The sequence below is a fragment of the Heterocephalus glaber genome, unplaced genomic scaffold (genome assembly GCF_053883595.1).
Source record: "Heterocephalus glaber isolate CG9 unplaced genomic scaffold, H.glaber_assembly_v1.0 deba00001606, whole genome shotgun sequence".
Taxonomy (NCBI): Eukaryota; Metazoa; Chordata; class Mammalia; order Rodentia; family Bathyergidae; genus Heterocephalus; species Heterocephalus glaber.
This window is the reverse complement of record NW_028258377.1, coordinates 31,038,370-31,056,513: the sequence shown is the minus strand read 5'-3', so window position 1 is coordinate 31,056,513 and position 18,144 is coordinate 31,038,370. Positions and strand designations below refer to the sequence as shown.

Genomic DNA, 18,144 nt, shown 5'->3' with positions numbered 1-18,144 from the left:
CTACCATGCCGCCACCAGAGGTTGGCTTGATTACTCTGAAGTAACAACATTTGAAGGCTCCTATTCTTTGAAACTAATTTAAACACATTGAATTGTTGAAAGATTAAAAACCGCAGTCAGCTAATTACACTCTCTCTCATCTCTTATTCAGCAAATGAATCACTTTTCATTACCACTTAGCTGAAGTACATGAATTTCTGCCTAATTAGAAATGTTGTAGATGGAACATTAGCAAGAATGGAGCAGGTCAGGATATCTTTGCTGCTTCATTTTTAATTCCTAACAGTAGAGCCTGATCGGAAAGAATAGAGAAGTCATTAAATAATTTTGAATTATTTATAAAAATTACTTTGCCCAAATTATAATTATTTTTCCCCAAATGGTCTCAAATGTCTAACAGAATGAAAAAAAAAAGCAGTTCAACATTGATTTTAATGAACATTTTAATGTTATGTATAACAGAACATTATGAGTACAATGGAAACAAAGTTTTATCAATTTAATAAAAAAATTTGCAACATAAAGTGGGGAGGTAATAATTTGATACCTATATTATAGTATTTATTTTAAAAAATATTCCCAGCTCGAGGTTGAAACAATTAATTTTGCATTCCAAACTCTAAAACCATGATTTTCATGTGAGCTTAATGTAGAATTACAGCAGGAAAACAGAAACATTTTAATTAATTTCCTTTATTTGTCATTAAATCAGTAAAATCTCTGACTGCTACAGGTCTCCTTTAATAATATATATTTAATTCCTTTCTAGTGGAACTGTATTGCTAATGCCATATTATATACACTCAAAACCAAAACAAAACAAACACTGTATAAAATCTAAAAGTGAACATTGTTGAGTTCTAACATTTAACTTAAGATTTTCATGGATTTTTACCTTTTCAGTTTTTTGAAAAGACATTGAAAAAGATAAAAATAAATATTTTTCTCTTTTGACTATTCCTAACTTAAGTGATGGCTACAGGGATAAACACGGAAGGAAGCCTTGCCAAGTGAATCACTGCAAATTGTAAATGACTACTAAAAACAAAATATAATGGAAATTTTTTCTTCTTCTTTTTAAAGGAAACCATACAGCAGTCCTGAAAAAACACATAGTTTTCCTAGTTCTGCACAAGATCATTATAGCAGAAGACATGGGAAAAGTCCCACAGTGATCACCAATTGCTTTAAAGAGGTTTTGTTATAATAAAAATTTGGATGGTATAACAGCAGTTTTCCTGGAACATTAGCAAAAGTATGTACATTCCAGTTACCTTTGATTTAGCCATAATCACATATGTATGCCTTTTTTGGACAAAAATATATATTTTTATATAAAACTGATCATCCAACTTTAATGATTTCATCTATGGACTCAAGAGGGTAGTAAAAGGAACAGACCCAGTTATGACAAGGTGATTCAGGGACAGAAAAATCAAGTTCCTCAGGAAAAGAAAAGTATAAAATTAGAGATTCAAACACATTTATTCAGCCCTATTCTCATCTTCCCACCAATGATGTTAAATGAACTCTTCAATTCATAAAGGCTTTCAGTGGTCTCATTGCCCTATTTGTGATCTATCCTCACTGAGAAAAATTATTCTGATTGCCTCACCTGAAGTGCTCTTGCTTGGTCTGAAATACTAGATACTTCATTTTTATAAAACAACCTTTTTGGTTCTTTATGTAGGTTTATTTTAATTAACTGATAAAAGGGGAGCTGATCAGCGTTTTCCATCCCAATATCACCTATCTGCCCAGCTAAAAATTCTTCATTCAATCTGTTTTTTACAATCTCCTATTTGCTGAAGTTGGCGAAATTTGCAAAGGCATCTTGCTTAGGCTGCACAGTTCCAGAAGTCATGGCCATGTTGGGCATGCCCATTCTCATTGTGCCTGTCAAGCCCATCCCAGCAGTTGACACCCCTATGTTCATGTTCATGCCCATCATGCCCTGGTTCATCATTGGAGCATTGCCCAGAGGGGTCATTCCCATGGTGCCAGTCATCACATTGGGCATACTCATAGGCATGGGTCCCCCCAGCAAAGTGTTAGTTTGTGGCCGAACAGGAAGCATATTTGATGGAGAACTGAGGTTCACAGCTCCAAAACTTTGAGTCATCACATTCAGAGGCTGTTGCATATCTACCAGAACAAAAGAGACAAAACAACTTTACCAAACTAAATTCTTAACATTCAAAGAACAGAAAAATAGTATAATTTTCCTGGTATCAATACTTCTAGTCCTAATAAACTCTTTTACAGAGATTTTATAAGAGAAGTCAATTAATTTGCACTACTTTTTTTTTTTTTTTTTGAGAAACAGTCTTGTTCTGTAGTCTAGGGTGGCCTGAGACTTGCTTTGTAGCTCAGGTTGGTCTTGAACTCACGATACTCCTGCCTTAGGCTCCTGAATACTGGGATTATAGGTGTGTACCACCATGTCCAGCTATACTGGTTGTTCTTCAGAAATATTTGGTGGGTTGACCCTGGTTTCAGAGATGTAAAATACATGACCCCAAAATATTGCTACAAAATTTACTGTTGAATCTTATCTAACATATTATTAAGAGCTTGTATCTATGAAAATCCTTATCCTTTGACTCACTGTTACTAGAACAGTATATTAAGGAAAACTCAGAAATACAAAGATTTATACAAAATCACAGAACAATTTACAGTAACAAAAAGCTGAAAACAATTTAAATAACCAAAAGAACTTGGATAAATATAAAAATCACTTTTTCCTAATAATATTCAACAAAAAAATTATGTTGAATGAGAAAAGAAACAGAAATATAGACAGAATGATCCCACACATTACAAATATCCTTTAAAAAGGTGGAAAAAATATAGTGAATACCTAGACTGTAGAATTTAAATGATTTTTCTTTCTCTATCATTACTTACAAAAATGATTATATGGCATATATTTTTATTTTAGTGACCAGGCCACCCTAATACAATGAATGTTATCACACCAAGACCAGAATATAGTCATGCAGTGTGCTAGGAGAGATGAGAGATATCAAGCAAGCATCACCCAAAAAGATCTGAAGTAAATACTCAGTAAACTACACTTCACCATAGCTTCTGTTAGGTATTTTTATTTCAGTGCTTGAAGTAGTCCTGGCACCCTGGCAAAAGATTACAAGTACACAAAAGTGAGTGTGCTGAGGCGACTTACTCTGTTGTTGAATCATTGTATTGAGCGATGGCTGCTGGGGTTTGGCAGGCTGCATACCAGGTAGCAAGTTGTCTAGGCTGATGTTTACGCTGGGGTCAGACCAAGTAGAAGGCAGGGTTTTGCTGACTGATTTCTGGACCATATCTGTATTCTGATTATAGAGAGGATTAGGCTTCTGCAGCACTGTGCTAACATTTTGCAAAGGCTGAAAAATAAAGAAATGCTCTAAAAATTAAGCATCTGTTCTATAAAGATTATCACAGGAAAACTTAATCACAATAAACTTCTGAAACAAAAGAACCCTAAATGGTGTATGCTATTGTTTTCGATACCCTGAGTCACCAACTTCAGGTCCCTCTGAAGTCCCAGTCCAGGTTTGGAGCTGAAAAAACCAAAGACATATCTAGAGTAATAATTATTCTTTGGTAACTCAAAGCCTAGGAAAACACCCTCCGTAGCAAATGCGGAGGGTAACTACCAACAAGTGATTAGTATTGTTTTAAGGAAATATACAAGTAGAAATCTGTTGCTGGGGATTGAACCCAGAGCCTGTAGTTCACACTGAACTACATCCCCAGCCTCTTTTTAGCCTGAGACAGTGTCTTGCTAAGTCCTCAAGTTGCCCAGGCTAGGCTCAAATTTGTGATCCTCTTTGCCTCAACTACCCAAACCGCTGGGATTACAGGTGTGTGCCGCTACATCCGGCTTGGAAATTTATTCTTATAAGAGAATTCAAGATATGGCTTTTCATACATGAGGCACAACTATCAAACAACAAATTCTATTTCACATATCCTGATTGACATCTCTCTGCTTTGTGCACCCTTTTGCCTAAAATGAGCTACACTAATGGAACTTCAGATATGGCCAATTTAGGAGAAAGCAGAACTTCAGAAGAAGCAGAAGTGCTTGATGGGTTCTAAGGATAACTTATGGAAAGTACAAGAGAAAGGCATAGTGCAGGAAGAAAAATTTAAAATGTACTAACGGAAAAAAATATAACACAGGTATAATTAAGTCAAATTTAGGTCTAATATCTGTTACACAAAGTCATCTTTCTGCTTTTTCTTCTCCCCTCCTTCATCCTAACATCCAAGAAAATCTACACATTAAAATGAGTAACTAGCATCATAAATATTCTCAATGCAAGAGTCAAAATAGCCAATTTTCTGGTACAATTCAGATACCTATTTTTCAACCCTGATTTTGTTCAAATTCTAACTAAGCCAGTACTAGGTAATTTGGATTTAACTCTATAAAAGTAAATTACAAAGCTATTTTAGTTGTTTCCCATAAGAAAATAAAAGTTGAAAGAACATCCTATAAGAAGTGTATGTAATATTGATCAGACCTAAAATAGGAAAAAAATTCACCACTTGAGGCAATGATTTTTTCTATACTATTAGTGATGATTATTTACAACTAGTGACTGATTTTTTTTTCTTTGAAGGTAGGGGTCTAAGTTGCTCACGTGGGACTCAAACTTTTGATCTTCCTGTCTCAGTCTCCCTAAATGCTGGGATTACAGGTGTCCACCACTGTGCCTGCCACGAATGATACTTCTTAAGGACATGACTAGAAATTTTACTGAGTTAATACTTGCCATGGATGAAACAATACACAGCAATAACCTTATTGCAAACTTCTGCCTGCAAACAATTCAGTTCCCAGACAAAAACATTTGACAAAATTGTGCTTCTATTTACAAACTCCACATTGGATGACAAACAGGACCATGGCCATCTCCCCAAAATCGTAAAACAAATTAAATTTGTAAACCGAGGTACAACTGTATCTATTTCTTTTCGTTAAAAACACTATTAAAGGGCCGGGGGTTTAGCTCAGTGGTTCTGCCGCCTGCCTTGCAAGCGCAAGGTCTTGAGTTCAATCCCCGGTACCAAAAACAAAACAAAACAAAACAAAAACACTATTAAATAGCAATCTGTCCTAATTCAATGTATTTTCAGCATGTCCCTTCTCTGTGCAAGGTGCTACACTTGTCTTTACAGGGGCTACAAGATGAGTAAGAGGGCCTTGTCCCCCAGAACCCAAATGATTTTACTAGAGGAAAGAGTGTAAGGTAAATGCAATGCGCAAAACTGACACACAAAGTCATGTGCCACCTAATGATGGTCAACAAAAGACTACGTAACATTTTATTGCCTAGTGCCACTGTAGCCATCTTAAGTTTGTATAAGCATATTATCATGTTAGCACAAGGACAAAAATCATTAATAGCACATTTTTCAGACTACACTGATCCTTAAGCAACAAGTGAATACACACACACACACATAGATACATACATACACACACCAAGGGCTTGCTTATTTTTCTCACACTGATCTATTATTTAAAGTAGAGTATCTCAAAGATTATAAATCACAATTTCTGAGGGAAGCAAACAACTTACCTGTGATCTTGATAAGGGCAAACCAAGTCCTACAGTATTAGTGCTCATCAAAGAGAAATTCATACTCTGGGAAGATGTCATAGTTGCTTGGGATGAGCCCATAAGATCAAACAGGTCTGAAGAATTTGAGGCAGTTGGAGGTGGCCCTAAAGCTGGCTGTGAACCACTGACAAGTTCTACTGCTGGCTGGGAGGCACTGCCGAAGAGCTCACCACTGGAAGCAACAGGGCCGGATGGGGCTTGGTTGAAGGCACTCCAGTCACCAAAGTCTCCATTCCCACTTGTTGCTGTTAAGACAGAAAAAGGTAAGTAACTTTCTGAAATGCACAGAATGTAACAACCTATGAAGTGAAAGTAATTAGAGCTGATCAGAGTCCATCCAGATTAACATCTGCAGGTACCATCTCCATCTGGACATTATTCTTTCTCATAAATATTATACTAGTGTTAACAAGGTGGCAAAACCCAAAAATTAAATTCCCGTATCTCTTGACAGGTCTGTAGGTGACACACAGAAGCTACCATAAATATCATACCATTTCCATTTAACCAAGTCTGCATATTAAATATGCTTCTGGCTAAACAAACATGATATAACCTGTGATTCAAAAAAGCAAGGAGAAAATTCTAAACTAGTTACACATTTTTGGGGAGCTTCAGGATCATCAGGCAAGGAGATACTCAACAAAATTAGAGAATTCAACTTACTGATTTCACTCATTGTTCGGAAAGGTTCAGACAGAAATCTCACTATAATTTATACTCATGTAATTTTTTAGATCCCAAATTCATTAGAAACAAAACAGGAAAGCATGGAGGAACAACCTAGTAAAATTAAGGGATGGATTAGTAAAATTCTCTTAGGAAGCTCTCACTTATTGTCTATGTTCCCAATGACAGCAGAAGGGCCACAGGCAGAATCCACACAGCCTTTGGTACATTGCTTGCTTCAACCGAGAATGTTCAATTTATTTAAATAAAAAGAGGGAAAGGAAATTCGTGCTAACATTAAAAATAAAACAAAATCACAAAAAAATCAGAAACACACAAAACCCCATCACTACATTTGAATTATAATTACAAGTTTGAGTTTGAATATATTCACTGTAAAAATTGGTAACACATGAATTTATAGACTGGTTAAGAGCACAGATTTTATGCCTTACTAGCTGTGTGACCCTTAGTGAATTACTTAACCTTCCTGGGCCTCACTTTTAAAATTCACATGGTGAAGATTAAATAATTTAGTATATACTAAGTGTCATTTAAGATTGGGTATTGTTACTTTGGATTAAATGGGAAAGTCCAGGTGAGAGCCAAGGCATTGGACTCTCTTCTCTTTGGGCGTGGCACATAAAAAAATAAGTCAATTCTATTAAGTCTAAATACACAATATTAACTACTTGGAATACAATGAGTATAAAAGGCAAGCGATAGAAGAAATTTTTAAGTAAGATATATATGAATTGAAGTAAATAAGCCTTTCCTTAAGAAAGAGACAAAGAGATAAATATGAATAAATGAAAGTTGAAAAAGCAATAGAAAAAAGGTGAAGAAAACTACATTAAAAACTGTCATGTGAAAGCGAATGGTATGTATTTCTAAGTTAATTAACACCATCTCTTTGCACTCCCTGTTCATTTACAACTTGGGAATACATTTAGTCTAGCCTAAAAGGTAACCAACCACTGCAGTATTGTGTCTCATTATGCTAAATATCAGGAGAGAACAATAACATGAAGTCTTTAAAATTATATTCTTCTATTACCATATTAAAATGTAAACATCCTTAAAAGAGAAAACAGTGTACTTAGAAGCCACAAGTTCTACCAACAATTTAATACAAGAAGTGTAGTAATATTCATTACCTTGGGGTTTTAACAAAAACACGTCTTTGATCTTCTTTGCAAAAGAGACTATATTAAGAGTTTTAAAATTAGTTCTATACATTAAACAATTTGAATTCATTTAAGTAAGGCTGCTGGGTAAATGTAAACATTATGCTGATTTTTTATTTGCTTGATCTATACAGCAGACTATGAAGGGAAACGGGCAAAATGTACTGCCCTGTCTGAAAATTCAGCATCTGAAGTGATTAATCATGGGAGGAAGAGATTTCTAATGGGGCATATATTGTTCAGAAATGATTAATCATTTTTGTAACAGTTTCAGCCCCCTGTGCAATGGTGATCAGGTTATATTAATCACATGCATACAGATGAAGAGATGCATCACTTAGGCAATATTAACATACTCAAATATCTGCATACTAGGCAACTTTATATACATAAAAACTTTGAGAATTACACAGGGAGTCTGTAAAATTAAGACAATGTTTATCTTCCACTTTGGTTTCCCTAAAGTAAGGTATCAACCCATAGAAGGTGTAATCACACTTCCAAAATGAAACAGTTAATCACTCAACAATTCTTATTTCTAGGAAATACTTATAAAAGTAGGCTGCAGAAATAATCCCAAACCATGTTAAAAGGTATACATTTTTATTCATAATCCTATTGAACCTAAAGCAGACAATACTAAATATAAATTTTAATCTAGTTTAATACAATAGGAATAGATTATTGTACTTGTAATGTATACTAAGACTAATTCAGTTACATTACATTTTTTCTCCTTGCCTTCCTTCATAGGTATGATTTCTACAGCTAAATTTGTAAATGTTCTCTAACTCTGGACGGTCCAGATTTTATAAAACATACATCATAATCTCTTCACAAGCTACAGGAAAAAAAGATATTTAATAATGAACTTAGTCTCTATTTGATATATTTCTATAAGTATTGCTGTATCTTTTTAAAGAATTGTGACAAGTAGTATTATTCCTAGTTTTAGAAAATCGGTAAGTTTCATTCCTGTAAAATCGTATAAACTAAATATAAATCATAGCATTTTTGTTGTCAAAATGATGTTACTTATACTTATTCACACTTCTCCCTGCACAGCTAAATCAGAGTCATATACGAATACAGACAATTTTCTTTAGAGCCATCTGAGTTCGTTTGGCACATTTAGGACACTAGTCCTCCAAAACATTCTGTGAATAAACTGTTTAGGAATTATGAATCATAACTACAAGGACAAAAATGATGAAAAGAAGCTAATTTAAGGGAGAGGGAGTTATGTATTTCATAACCTTTTCACCACCTCTCTAAGTCTGGCCAATCAAATCACCTCATACCTTGGGAAGGGAAACTGCCTGATGCAGCAGCTGAGCCAAAGTCAGCAAATCCCCCAAATAAATCAGCTGATCCTCCTAGAAGTGAAGAGAAGGAAAAGTTAAGCTGTTAGAACTGGAGAACAAGTGTAAGAAATCTCAGGAAGATTTTTTTAGCAACACATGAAAAATATATATAGTAGTGGCCCCAGACCCCTTATAGAAGCTATTTGACCTAGGTTTTCATTTAGTTTCCTGTACGATATCACAGATTATTTCACATTCCTCAGTCTTAGGAGCAGTAGGGTAAATGATACTACATATATGGTTAGAGTTATCCCTCATGTTTCAAAAGTACAACATGGACATACAGTTTACTAGTCAATTATGGTCCTCATGAGAATCTTCCATGGATGCGTAAGCATGTGTAAAACATTGCTATGGAGTAAGATATTCACACAAGTAAATGAAATGCACAATCCTTGACTGGACCTTGGGCTTAAAAAAAAGTGAAATATGGACAAAACTAAATCGAGAAATATGAATGTGGTATGATATACTAAGAGAGTAACAGTTTTAATGTTAAACTTCTCAATATAATTATATTATGATTACAAAGGAGAATGTTCTTGTAAGGAAATATAAGTTGAAATATTTTAGGGGCAAATTATAGCATCTGGAACTTTGTTTCAAACAATGTAGAACAAATAGAATACTATAAAGAAAAAACAAGAAGTAGAGAGAAAGAAAATGAAACAAATTTTCTATATGCTTAAAATTATTTAAAATAAAAATTTCAAGAAAAAACCTTATGCCTGCAAATCAATCTGTGTGCATAACATCTCATTCTCATGCAAGTTCTTATTTTAAACACTCCATGGATAAGGATATGCACTTTTATCTAGAATTTAAATAATATTTCAATTTTTTTAAGAAAATGGTGTTATTTCAAATTTTAACATTTGATTTTTTTAAATTATCAATGAAACAGTGAAAGATCTAAAACCTTAAGTAGCTGTCTTTATTTTTGACTGTCCTTAAAGATATCATCTCTTAAGAGTCATAACCTTAGAAGCCTGGAGAAGTAGTTCAATTATGGTGCTTTCAGTGTTATGTGAACATTATAGAGGTTACATCACAACTGCTTAGCCTACAGTGCTTAGAAACTAGCCAGGTGGGACTGGAACATCTGGGCTGCACTCAAACATCACCAGGGAGAACTTCCAACATCTGGTGCCATTTCTGAATTGTCTTATCGCTGCAAGACATTCTGCCCCATCTGCTACACTCAACTGGGTTAATTAAACTAGAACCATCTCTCCTTCTTAATAAATGGCCAGCAGTCATAAAAGAAACAAATCAGACTCTGATACATGTATACTTCGTATTTCTTTTTAAGGCATATTTACTGTAGTCAGTTATCAGCAGGCATAACTAATTCCTTATTCCTTCAGTATTACAATGCCACATGCTCATGTATGTATCTTCACTTATCAGCGAGCCCAAACCAACCACAGATTCTCTATTCTCATCAACATTGTGTCTTTTTAATTCATCCAAATGGTAATAGCAAAGTGGCTTACTTTTCTCTTTCTTAAAGGGTACACATATCATGATAAAATGTGATGAGCACAAAAGACCAGTGAGCTAGAGGTTTAAACTCTATAAATGAGAATATATATTAATAAAACTAGCAAGAAAATGAGTGTTGCAAAGAGTTGCTGCCTAATATTTGGTAGAGTCCTTTTCACATTAAAAATATTGATCAAAGTATACTGCTGGGTAACAGAATGATAGTTAGTCAATTATTATAACATCAAGGGATTTGAAAATTGGAGATGAGATTATTTTAATTTGCTTCATCCAGGCAGTGAATACATATCCGTAAGTAATTATGACAAGTAGGAATTTTCTAATCTTGATTACTCTAAACTACAAAGAAAATTCTTGTTGCAGATAAAAGCACTAACTACCACAGATCACAACTTAAAAATGGACAAATTTTTACTTTTCCTGAATTTAATATTTCAGATAAACACACATACTTTGATTATTCTACTGCTCTACCTTCTGCCACCCACACTAAATTATAGGTTTTTCACAACTTACCAACAGCAATATTATTCCTCTTATCACATACTACTAAGAATTAGATTTCAACATAACTAAGAATATTGGGAATATAGAGACATGCACATAGCTATTTTACAACTAGAAGCCACCTTTACTTAATGCAGGTTTGACTTATTGTTTGCAAAATTAAAAATCTCTATTTCATTCAGAAAAAGTTTCTCCTAGGAGGGACAATCCATACCGATGTACATGATATACATACCAATGCTTAAAGCTCAACAAAAATTTTCTGGCTTAAGCATTTCCCCAAGATAATGTCTATCTAAGGAAATACAAATAAAAGAATCTACCAAAAATTGCTGCATGTGGAAGACTGCTAATTTTCACAACAAGAGCTATCTTTCACGATTCCCACACGAGAGCTGTCATTATAAATGAACCATTTCCATCTGCCTTTTCAGGGCAGCAAGGAGGTTATTTACAATCACCAGCTGGGAACATGTATTTTCCAAAGCAATACCATGAACAAGAAAAATACGGCTATGACCTGATAGGGCTTATACTACAAATGGAAATCTTTAACAAAGAATTTTATCTGGATTACATTAAGCAAACCTATCCATGAAGAATTCTAATATATACAAAAGGAAATGATAAAATACAAAAAAATCATAAATAATGATTAAAAATTACTCATAATCTAAAAGAAGTTTTTCTCCTTACAAGTTAAAAGATTTTGAAAGGTGTTAGTGTTCTAGTTAACTTATAATAGAGAAAAAATTGGGGAGAAAATACCTTAGTAACCAGAAAATAAGAGACTGGTTAAATTACAGTACAAGTATATAATGTAAGATTATAAAGCAATGAAAAATTCAGTAAGAGTATACAATTGTAAGGAAATGGTCAGGAAGATTTTGGGTAAAAAGCAGTTTACAAAAAAAAAAAAAAAATCCCTTTTCTAGAAGCCTGAAAGATTTCACATGCAATAAATTCTTAAATATAAGAATGAATACACAGAAATATTTTAAAAATAATTTTCAAAGTTATTAATGGTTAGCTTTATGTACCTAAATTAAGGCTGAATTTTGCTTTTTAAATTAAGCATCCAATACTTTTAGTAACTGGTGAGAAGAATATACTAAAAAACTTACTTTTCAGTAATCTTGGGTCAAAACTAGAAGACAATCTGCATCCAAATACTAATACAAGTTGGTCTACTAAGAACGTAATAAGCTGGTTTACAAGTCATGCAAAAGTGATTACTGAGTACAAAGCAATAGGTTCAAATGTAATGCAAATCAAGAGTTCAGTCCTCTAAAAATTTTTTTAAACTTAGAATTCCAAAATATTTTAGTTGTACTGACTATACTTCCTCTTCAATTTCATTTATTGTGCTAGAAATACATAATAGTATGTTAATCAAAATCTAAACTGTTAAATGATAAAGGGACAAAGAAGAGAACTGGATTTATACTTTTTAAAAAAGGAATGGCTTTTGGCATTCTATTTCTAATTGGATTCCTTTCTAAATATTTAAAATTATGCATTTCTTAAAATGCCTAGAAATGTGCTATATATAAAAACCACCAGAACATCATTTAAGTACAGTTTGAAAAAAAATCACCATATTAAGACATTTATCAAGATAATCTCAAGTAAATCCTGATGTATAAAGTTTTACCTGTGTAATTTTAAACTTGTTAAGATAATCTACACTGATATTCTACTTTTGAAGATGGTAACAGTAAGAATATACTAACACATTTAAAAAATAATTACAAATTTTCTCAAAGGAGTTATTTATCTGATAAGCAGTACAGATGCTGTATCTGCTTAGTTTTACAGTTTGTGCCCATATTACTTGCATGATGGTACTGTTATAAATATGGGCACATCTGGTAAATGACACCCAAATGACACAGCAAGCAGCAATGTTAATATGGTAGATTCTTACACCTTCTCATGTGTAGGTGGTAAAGATTTAATGTCCAATTTCTTTTCACTACAGAATTCAATTTAAAATATATTATTAAAGTATTTAAAGAGATGGGTAAATTTATATACTGACTGGAGGGAGATCTGTAGTAACTGGTTAAATACACTGTTTGAAATGGAAGACAGCTTAAAAAAAGAGGTCAATCCACATTCAGTTGTCCTTAGACAATACTGATAAAAGTTTAAGGTAAGAAATCTTTCAGATTTCAGTCAAACTTTGTTCTCAGTTACTGAATTAATTTTAACTGCTATTTCTATTTAATTAGTCAATCTATTTGCATTAGAGAAGAAAAACCACTCAAAAGGTTTCTTGCCAAGCAAAAGGAAGCATGCTGGTATTTAATAATTCTCTCTGTTCCAAGCAATCTTGGTATCATGAAGGAAAAAAATTACATCTGCTCATCCGACTTTCTTAGTTAATTCTTCAGTGACTGCTCCATTAAAACTTTCCACAGACGCATGAAAGAGGGTCATTAATACTTCATGACCGAAAGTCCAAAATAATTGGTATTGTGTGACACTATGTCTGTATTATATGACCACATGCTAACTACTAGTTAGTACTACAGGTCAAATCTTAAGCATTCAAAAAGACAGCATATAAATTGTTAAACAACTAATGTAGCTGTTTGTAACCTTGGGCATTACAACCCAATAAAGATTGAAGAAAAATGTTAGGAACAGTTACAGTTAGAGAAAAAGGGGGGAAGAACTGTAAGATCTTGGAAACCAGGTCAGATCAGGAGTCCTGTAAGTTTACTCCAACAAGCAGGCAAGGAGAAAATAACAGGGAAATGACTTATTCCCCAATTTTTCTGGTCTACATTTGAATGTAAAGTGAAATTTAAATAGGCTTAGAAAAACTGCCTTTAAACAGAAGTCGTATTTCTTAAATCTTACAAGCACCTTGGCATCTACTTGAAAAAATATTTGTTGGATAAATGAACTGAAAGGGAAACAAACTCTAGGCACATCCATGTGGACAGCAAGAAATAAGATTTTGGGAGTTGGGCCTGGTGGCGCAGGCCTGTAGTCCCAGCTTTGTGGGAAGCAGGAGTACCACAAGTTTGAGTCCAGCCTGGGCAACTTATCAAGACTCTGAAAAATGGGTTGGGGATGTTGTTCACTGCAAAGGCCCTGAGCTCAACCCCCAATACTAGTGGTTGGAAGAGAGATTTAGAGAAAATCAGTAAAGTGAACAGGGCAGTAAATTTTTCAGAGAAAGAAATCAAAGGTAGCAGTCTTAATGTAAATTTCATTTCTCCAAATTAATTTTAAAAGATTAAAAATGAAAACTATCAAGCCTCCAAAATCTTTAATCATGGAAAATTTCAAAAAGTTTATTATACCTTGAAATACTATTCATTATTAATTATGGAGGAAGCACTACGGTACAAGCAATCATTAAAATGTAAGTTATGTTATAGTGATTTCAGGATACTATTATCAGTATTTAATAATATGTTACCACAAAGAGGTTTTGCTATGTCTGAGGGTCAGAGATGTACAACCAGGTGTTAAGTCTTTTAGGGGAAAACTTTAAGAAATAAATGCATATATAAACAGGTAAACAAAAACATCAACATGGTATTTTCCAAAGAATGGTAAAGGATGTAGCAGCTAAAGAAAATAAGAGGACTGAAAGATTGCTAAATTATCAAATATTAAACACCAGGTCCCCCCTTGTTTTAGGCAACTGAACAATTCTCCTCCCACACTGCTCCAGGCTCACTAGTTTCACATTAATTATAACAAATATATGTATTTCATTTCATCTTTTCATGACATTTAAAAAATTTTTTTCGTGGTATTTTCTTAAATGATTAAAACCAAGGAGACTAAAAAGAAAAAACCAATGTAGAAGCTCACCTGCTGGTGACTGGCTGGTGGCATCAAACAGATCAACAAGGTCACCAGATGACTTGCTGCTAGGCACTGAAGTCTAAAAAAATACATAATTATGTGCTCATAAAATAAATTTCTACTAATTTGTTTCAAAAATCAATTCTACCCACCTATAATTCCTAATTTAGACCCATATACCTGTAAAGTTATCTAAGCAAGGACAGATCTAGATTTCTGAAAAACAAAATGGAGCTTTACTCTTTGTTTTTGTTTTTTTTCCCTTTGGTACCAGGGACCAAACTCGGGTCCTTGTGTTTGTGAGGCAGGCAGCATAGAGCTTTGCTCATTATGGAGAGGCATAAGCATTAAGTAATTCTATTCCCAACACTGTACAAGTCCCTAACATTCATACTTTTTTTCTAACTCATTCCTTTTCTTATTGCATTTCAATCTGGAAAATATATCTCCCAGACTCCACTTAATTCTTAGTGCTACATTACCAGAATCACTAAAAAACCTGAACAAAATGAGTTGTAACTGTCTAGGGTGGGACTCTGCCATTTAAAATCATACAAAGCTCCCCTTACGAAGACTGACACCCACTGGATTGGAAGCCAAATTCCTACTTAGGACTAAAATTCTATGAACTGTACAAAACATTATTTATATATCGCACAGTTAACATAATTGCTTGTTGCTGGATATAACCTGACATCTGTTTTATATTGAGTTCCCAAACTAAACAATGAAGCCTGGACTTCTATTTTTAGCTTCATCACAGTGCTAAAGAACCTGACATCTATGCCTCCTATGTTCAATACATACACACTGAATTAGAATTGAATTACTAGGAAATAGGGAAAGAGTGGAATTCCCAGATATGATATTTAAAATACTTTGAGATAATACTCAATTTATTGTAAAAAAAAATTACAGTTTCGATGATTTTCCTCACATAACCATATATGAATATGAATTCTCTATGACTGGCACCATGTGTTTGGCTTTTAATTATTTTGACTATCAGATCCTACACGGCAATCAGTAAGATAAGACTGTCTACAACAGGAGGGGAAGCCTAAGACCACAAATAAATAAGAGAACCATTTCCTCTATTTAACTACAATTCAAGTTGGATTGGATACTTTTGAGGTTTTCAGCAAAACTTGAAAAAAAATAATCACAATGTGTGAAAATTATACACCAGTCCAGAAGAGACTTGGCAAAGACTTGGCCACCAAGCAGGCCTAACTTTTATGTTTAGTCACATACAATTTGCTAGATACATCAGAAAATTGTTTCCCTCAGCTTTTTTTTTTTTGTACCAGGGATTGAACTCAGGTCCTTGCGCTTGCGCAGCAGGCAGTGAAACCACTGAGCTAAATCCCTGGCATCCCTCAGCTTTTAACTATTTCTGTTGTAAAGTTATTTGTTGGGTAAATGTAGTGGGTGAAATAATGACAGAAACAGCAATTTAACCTTCCAGAGCAAACTCCCCCTTTGGCAGATTTCTGTTTGAAAGACTAACTTGTCAGCTATCTAGTAGGTGGATTTCATTTCTGTAGTGAATAAAAAATAAAGAAGGTAAAAGAGGCAGTGCCTTCTAGCTCTGATCAGTAATGACCACAAGGCAAAAAAACCTCCCTTTACAGGTGCCATCTCAGTGTTAAATGAGATCATTTTTCCTAAGCATCAATTTCTTTTGTCTTTTTTTTTTTTTTTACTTTGAGGCAGTCCTTTACTATGTAGCTCATGTTGGCCTTGAACTCACTATGTAGTCCAGGCTGGCCTCAAACTCATAGTGATCTCCTGCCTCAGCCTCCTGAGAGCTGGGATTATAGGTGTGCACCACTATATCTAACTCTGCTGTCATTTTTTAAAACTTCCAAATATTCCATCATGTTTTCCTGAGTGAATAAAGCTGTGCGATATCTAGATGGAAACAGATGCATCACTCTGATTCACAAACTTTCCCAGTGAACCAAAAGTATCATTTCTACTTTCATAGAAGGTAAATAGACAATTGCTGAGCAACTGGACAGGCTTCTTCCCCCAAAGAGATTTCTTACTACTACGGACTAAGTAATATATGCCAGATGATCCATAATTAATATGATTGCTTACAAATGCTCAAGCCAACTAATGCAGGAATTCTAAAAGTAGTTTATAAAAATAAACCATATATAATGTGTAAACTCCTGCCATTCTCACCTTAACTGAAGACTGAGGTGTGTGGGTTGAAGCATTCTGATCTGGACTTGCTTTCTCTCCTGTGTAATGTGCTGCGGCTCCAAGATCAATGGTTTTGGAAGGATTTGCGGTGCGCTTGTGTCTAGTTGTGGTGGTCTCTGTGGCCTGTGTGATATGGATATGCTTTGTTGTCACAGTTTCTTCTTCATCTTTGAATTCACCTTTGGGAGATCTGCCTCTTCTTGCTTTCTTTTCCTCATCACTGTCACTAAAAGATATTAAAATGAAGCAAAATAATAAGACTTGAGATTATTTTAAAATGTAGTCCTCAGTGATCTGAGTTAAAGAATTTCAAATTCTGTAACTCCAAGAATCCATACTTTGACTACTTTACAGGGACCGGCAGTTTATCTAGCATCCTGAATAATGATGTGAATGTGGGGGCGGGGCAAAGAATTCCCTAGGTAAGTCTAAAACACTACTACAAAACAGTATTTACATAAATGTGCATAACTAAAAACTAAAATAACTCAGTTTTGTTTATTACAGATGGAAAGCATAGTTAAAAGATTAAATAGTGGGCTGGGGATTTAGCTCAGTGGTTCTGCCACCTGCCTCACAAGCACAAGGACCTGAGTTTGATCTCCAGTACCAATAAATAAACAAACAAACAAATAAATAAAATTGATTAAATACATACACAGAATCAACAGTTAAGACTGGTATTTCAAACATCTGGATTTGATAACCATTTTTTGGAGATGAATTTTTGTACAAATGGCTAGTTCCACATTTATAACACAATAACATCACCAACTCTCATACACTAATGCATATATGATAAACTATTACAATTTCAAGGGATACTTTAAAAATATTATCCTATTTGAATTCAAATGATTAAACACTCATCTACAAATGCAGAAAATTGAGGTAATGCACTTCACAACTGTGCTTTATTATTGTATCAGAAGATCAAAACTTTACAGTACTATGTAAACTATTTCTTAAAAAGTTAACTATATTGAAAATGTTGCTGAAATAATTTCCTTTCAGTCACAATCCAAAAAAATTTGTCTTCTTGGGCCGGGGATTTAGCTCAGTAGTGCTGCCACCTGCCTCACAAGCACAAGGACCTGAGTTCGATCCCTGGTACCAAAAAAAAAACCTCTCTTCTTTTTTGAATAGTTAAAGAAAGAGATAGGGCCAGAGATTTAGCTCAGTGGTTCTGGTGCCTGCCTTGAAAGCTCAAGTTCCTGAGTTCAA

General features: G+C 34.1%; 1 protein-coding gene across 2 annotated transcripts in view; it reads right to left on the bottom strand.

Annotated features, from left to right (window-relative positions):
• Window positions 1-425: 425 nt before the first annotated feature.
• Window positions 426-18,144, bottom strand: part of Clint1 (clathrin interactor 1) — an 81,208-nt gene continuing 63,489 nt past the window's right edge. Inside the window, exons 7-12 of one of the 2 annotated variants that reach the window (XM_004836478.4) lie at window positions 16,900-17,146; window positions 14,713-14,785; window positions 8,800-8,874; window positions 5,601-5,887; window positions 3,188-3,392; window positions 426-2,145 (exon numbers count right to left, since the gene is read on the bottom strand). In XM_004836478.4, coding sequence (XP_004836535.1) covers window positions 1,799-2,145; window positions 3,188-3,392; window positions 5,601-5,887; window positions 8,800-8,874; window positions 14,713-14,785; window positions 16,900-17,146 — 1,234 coding nt within the window. In that variant the 3' untranslated portion in view covers window positions 426-1,798. The remainder of the gene's footprint in view (window positions 2,146-3,187; window positions 3,393-5,600; window positions 5,888-8,799; window positions 8,875-14,712; window positions 14,786-16,899; window positions 17,147-18,144) is intronic. The other variant, XM_004836479.4, reaches the window with a different exon arrangement.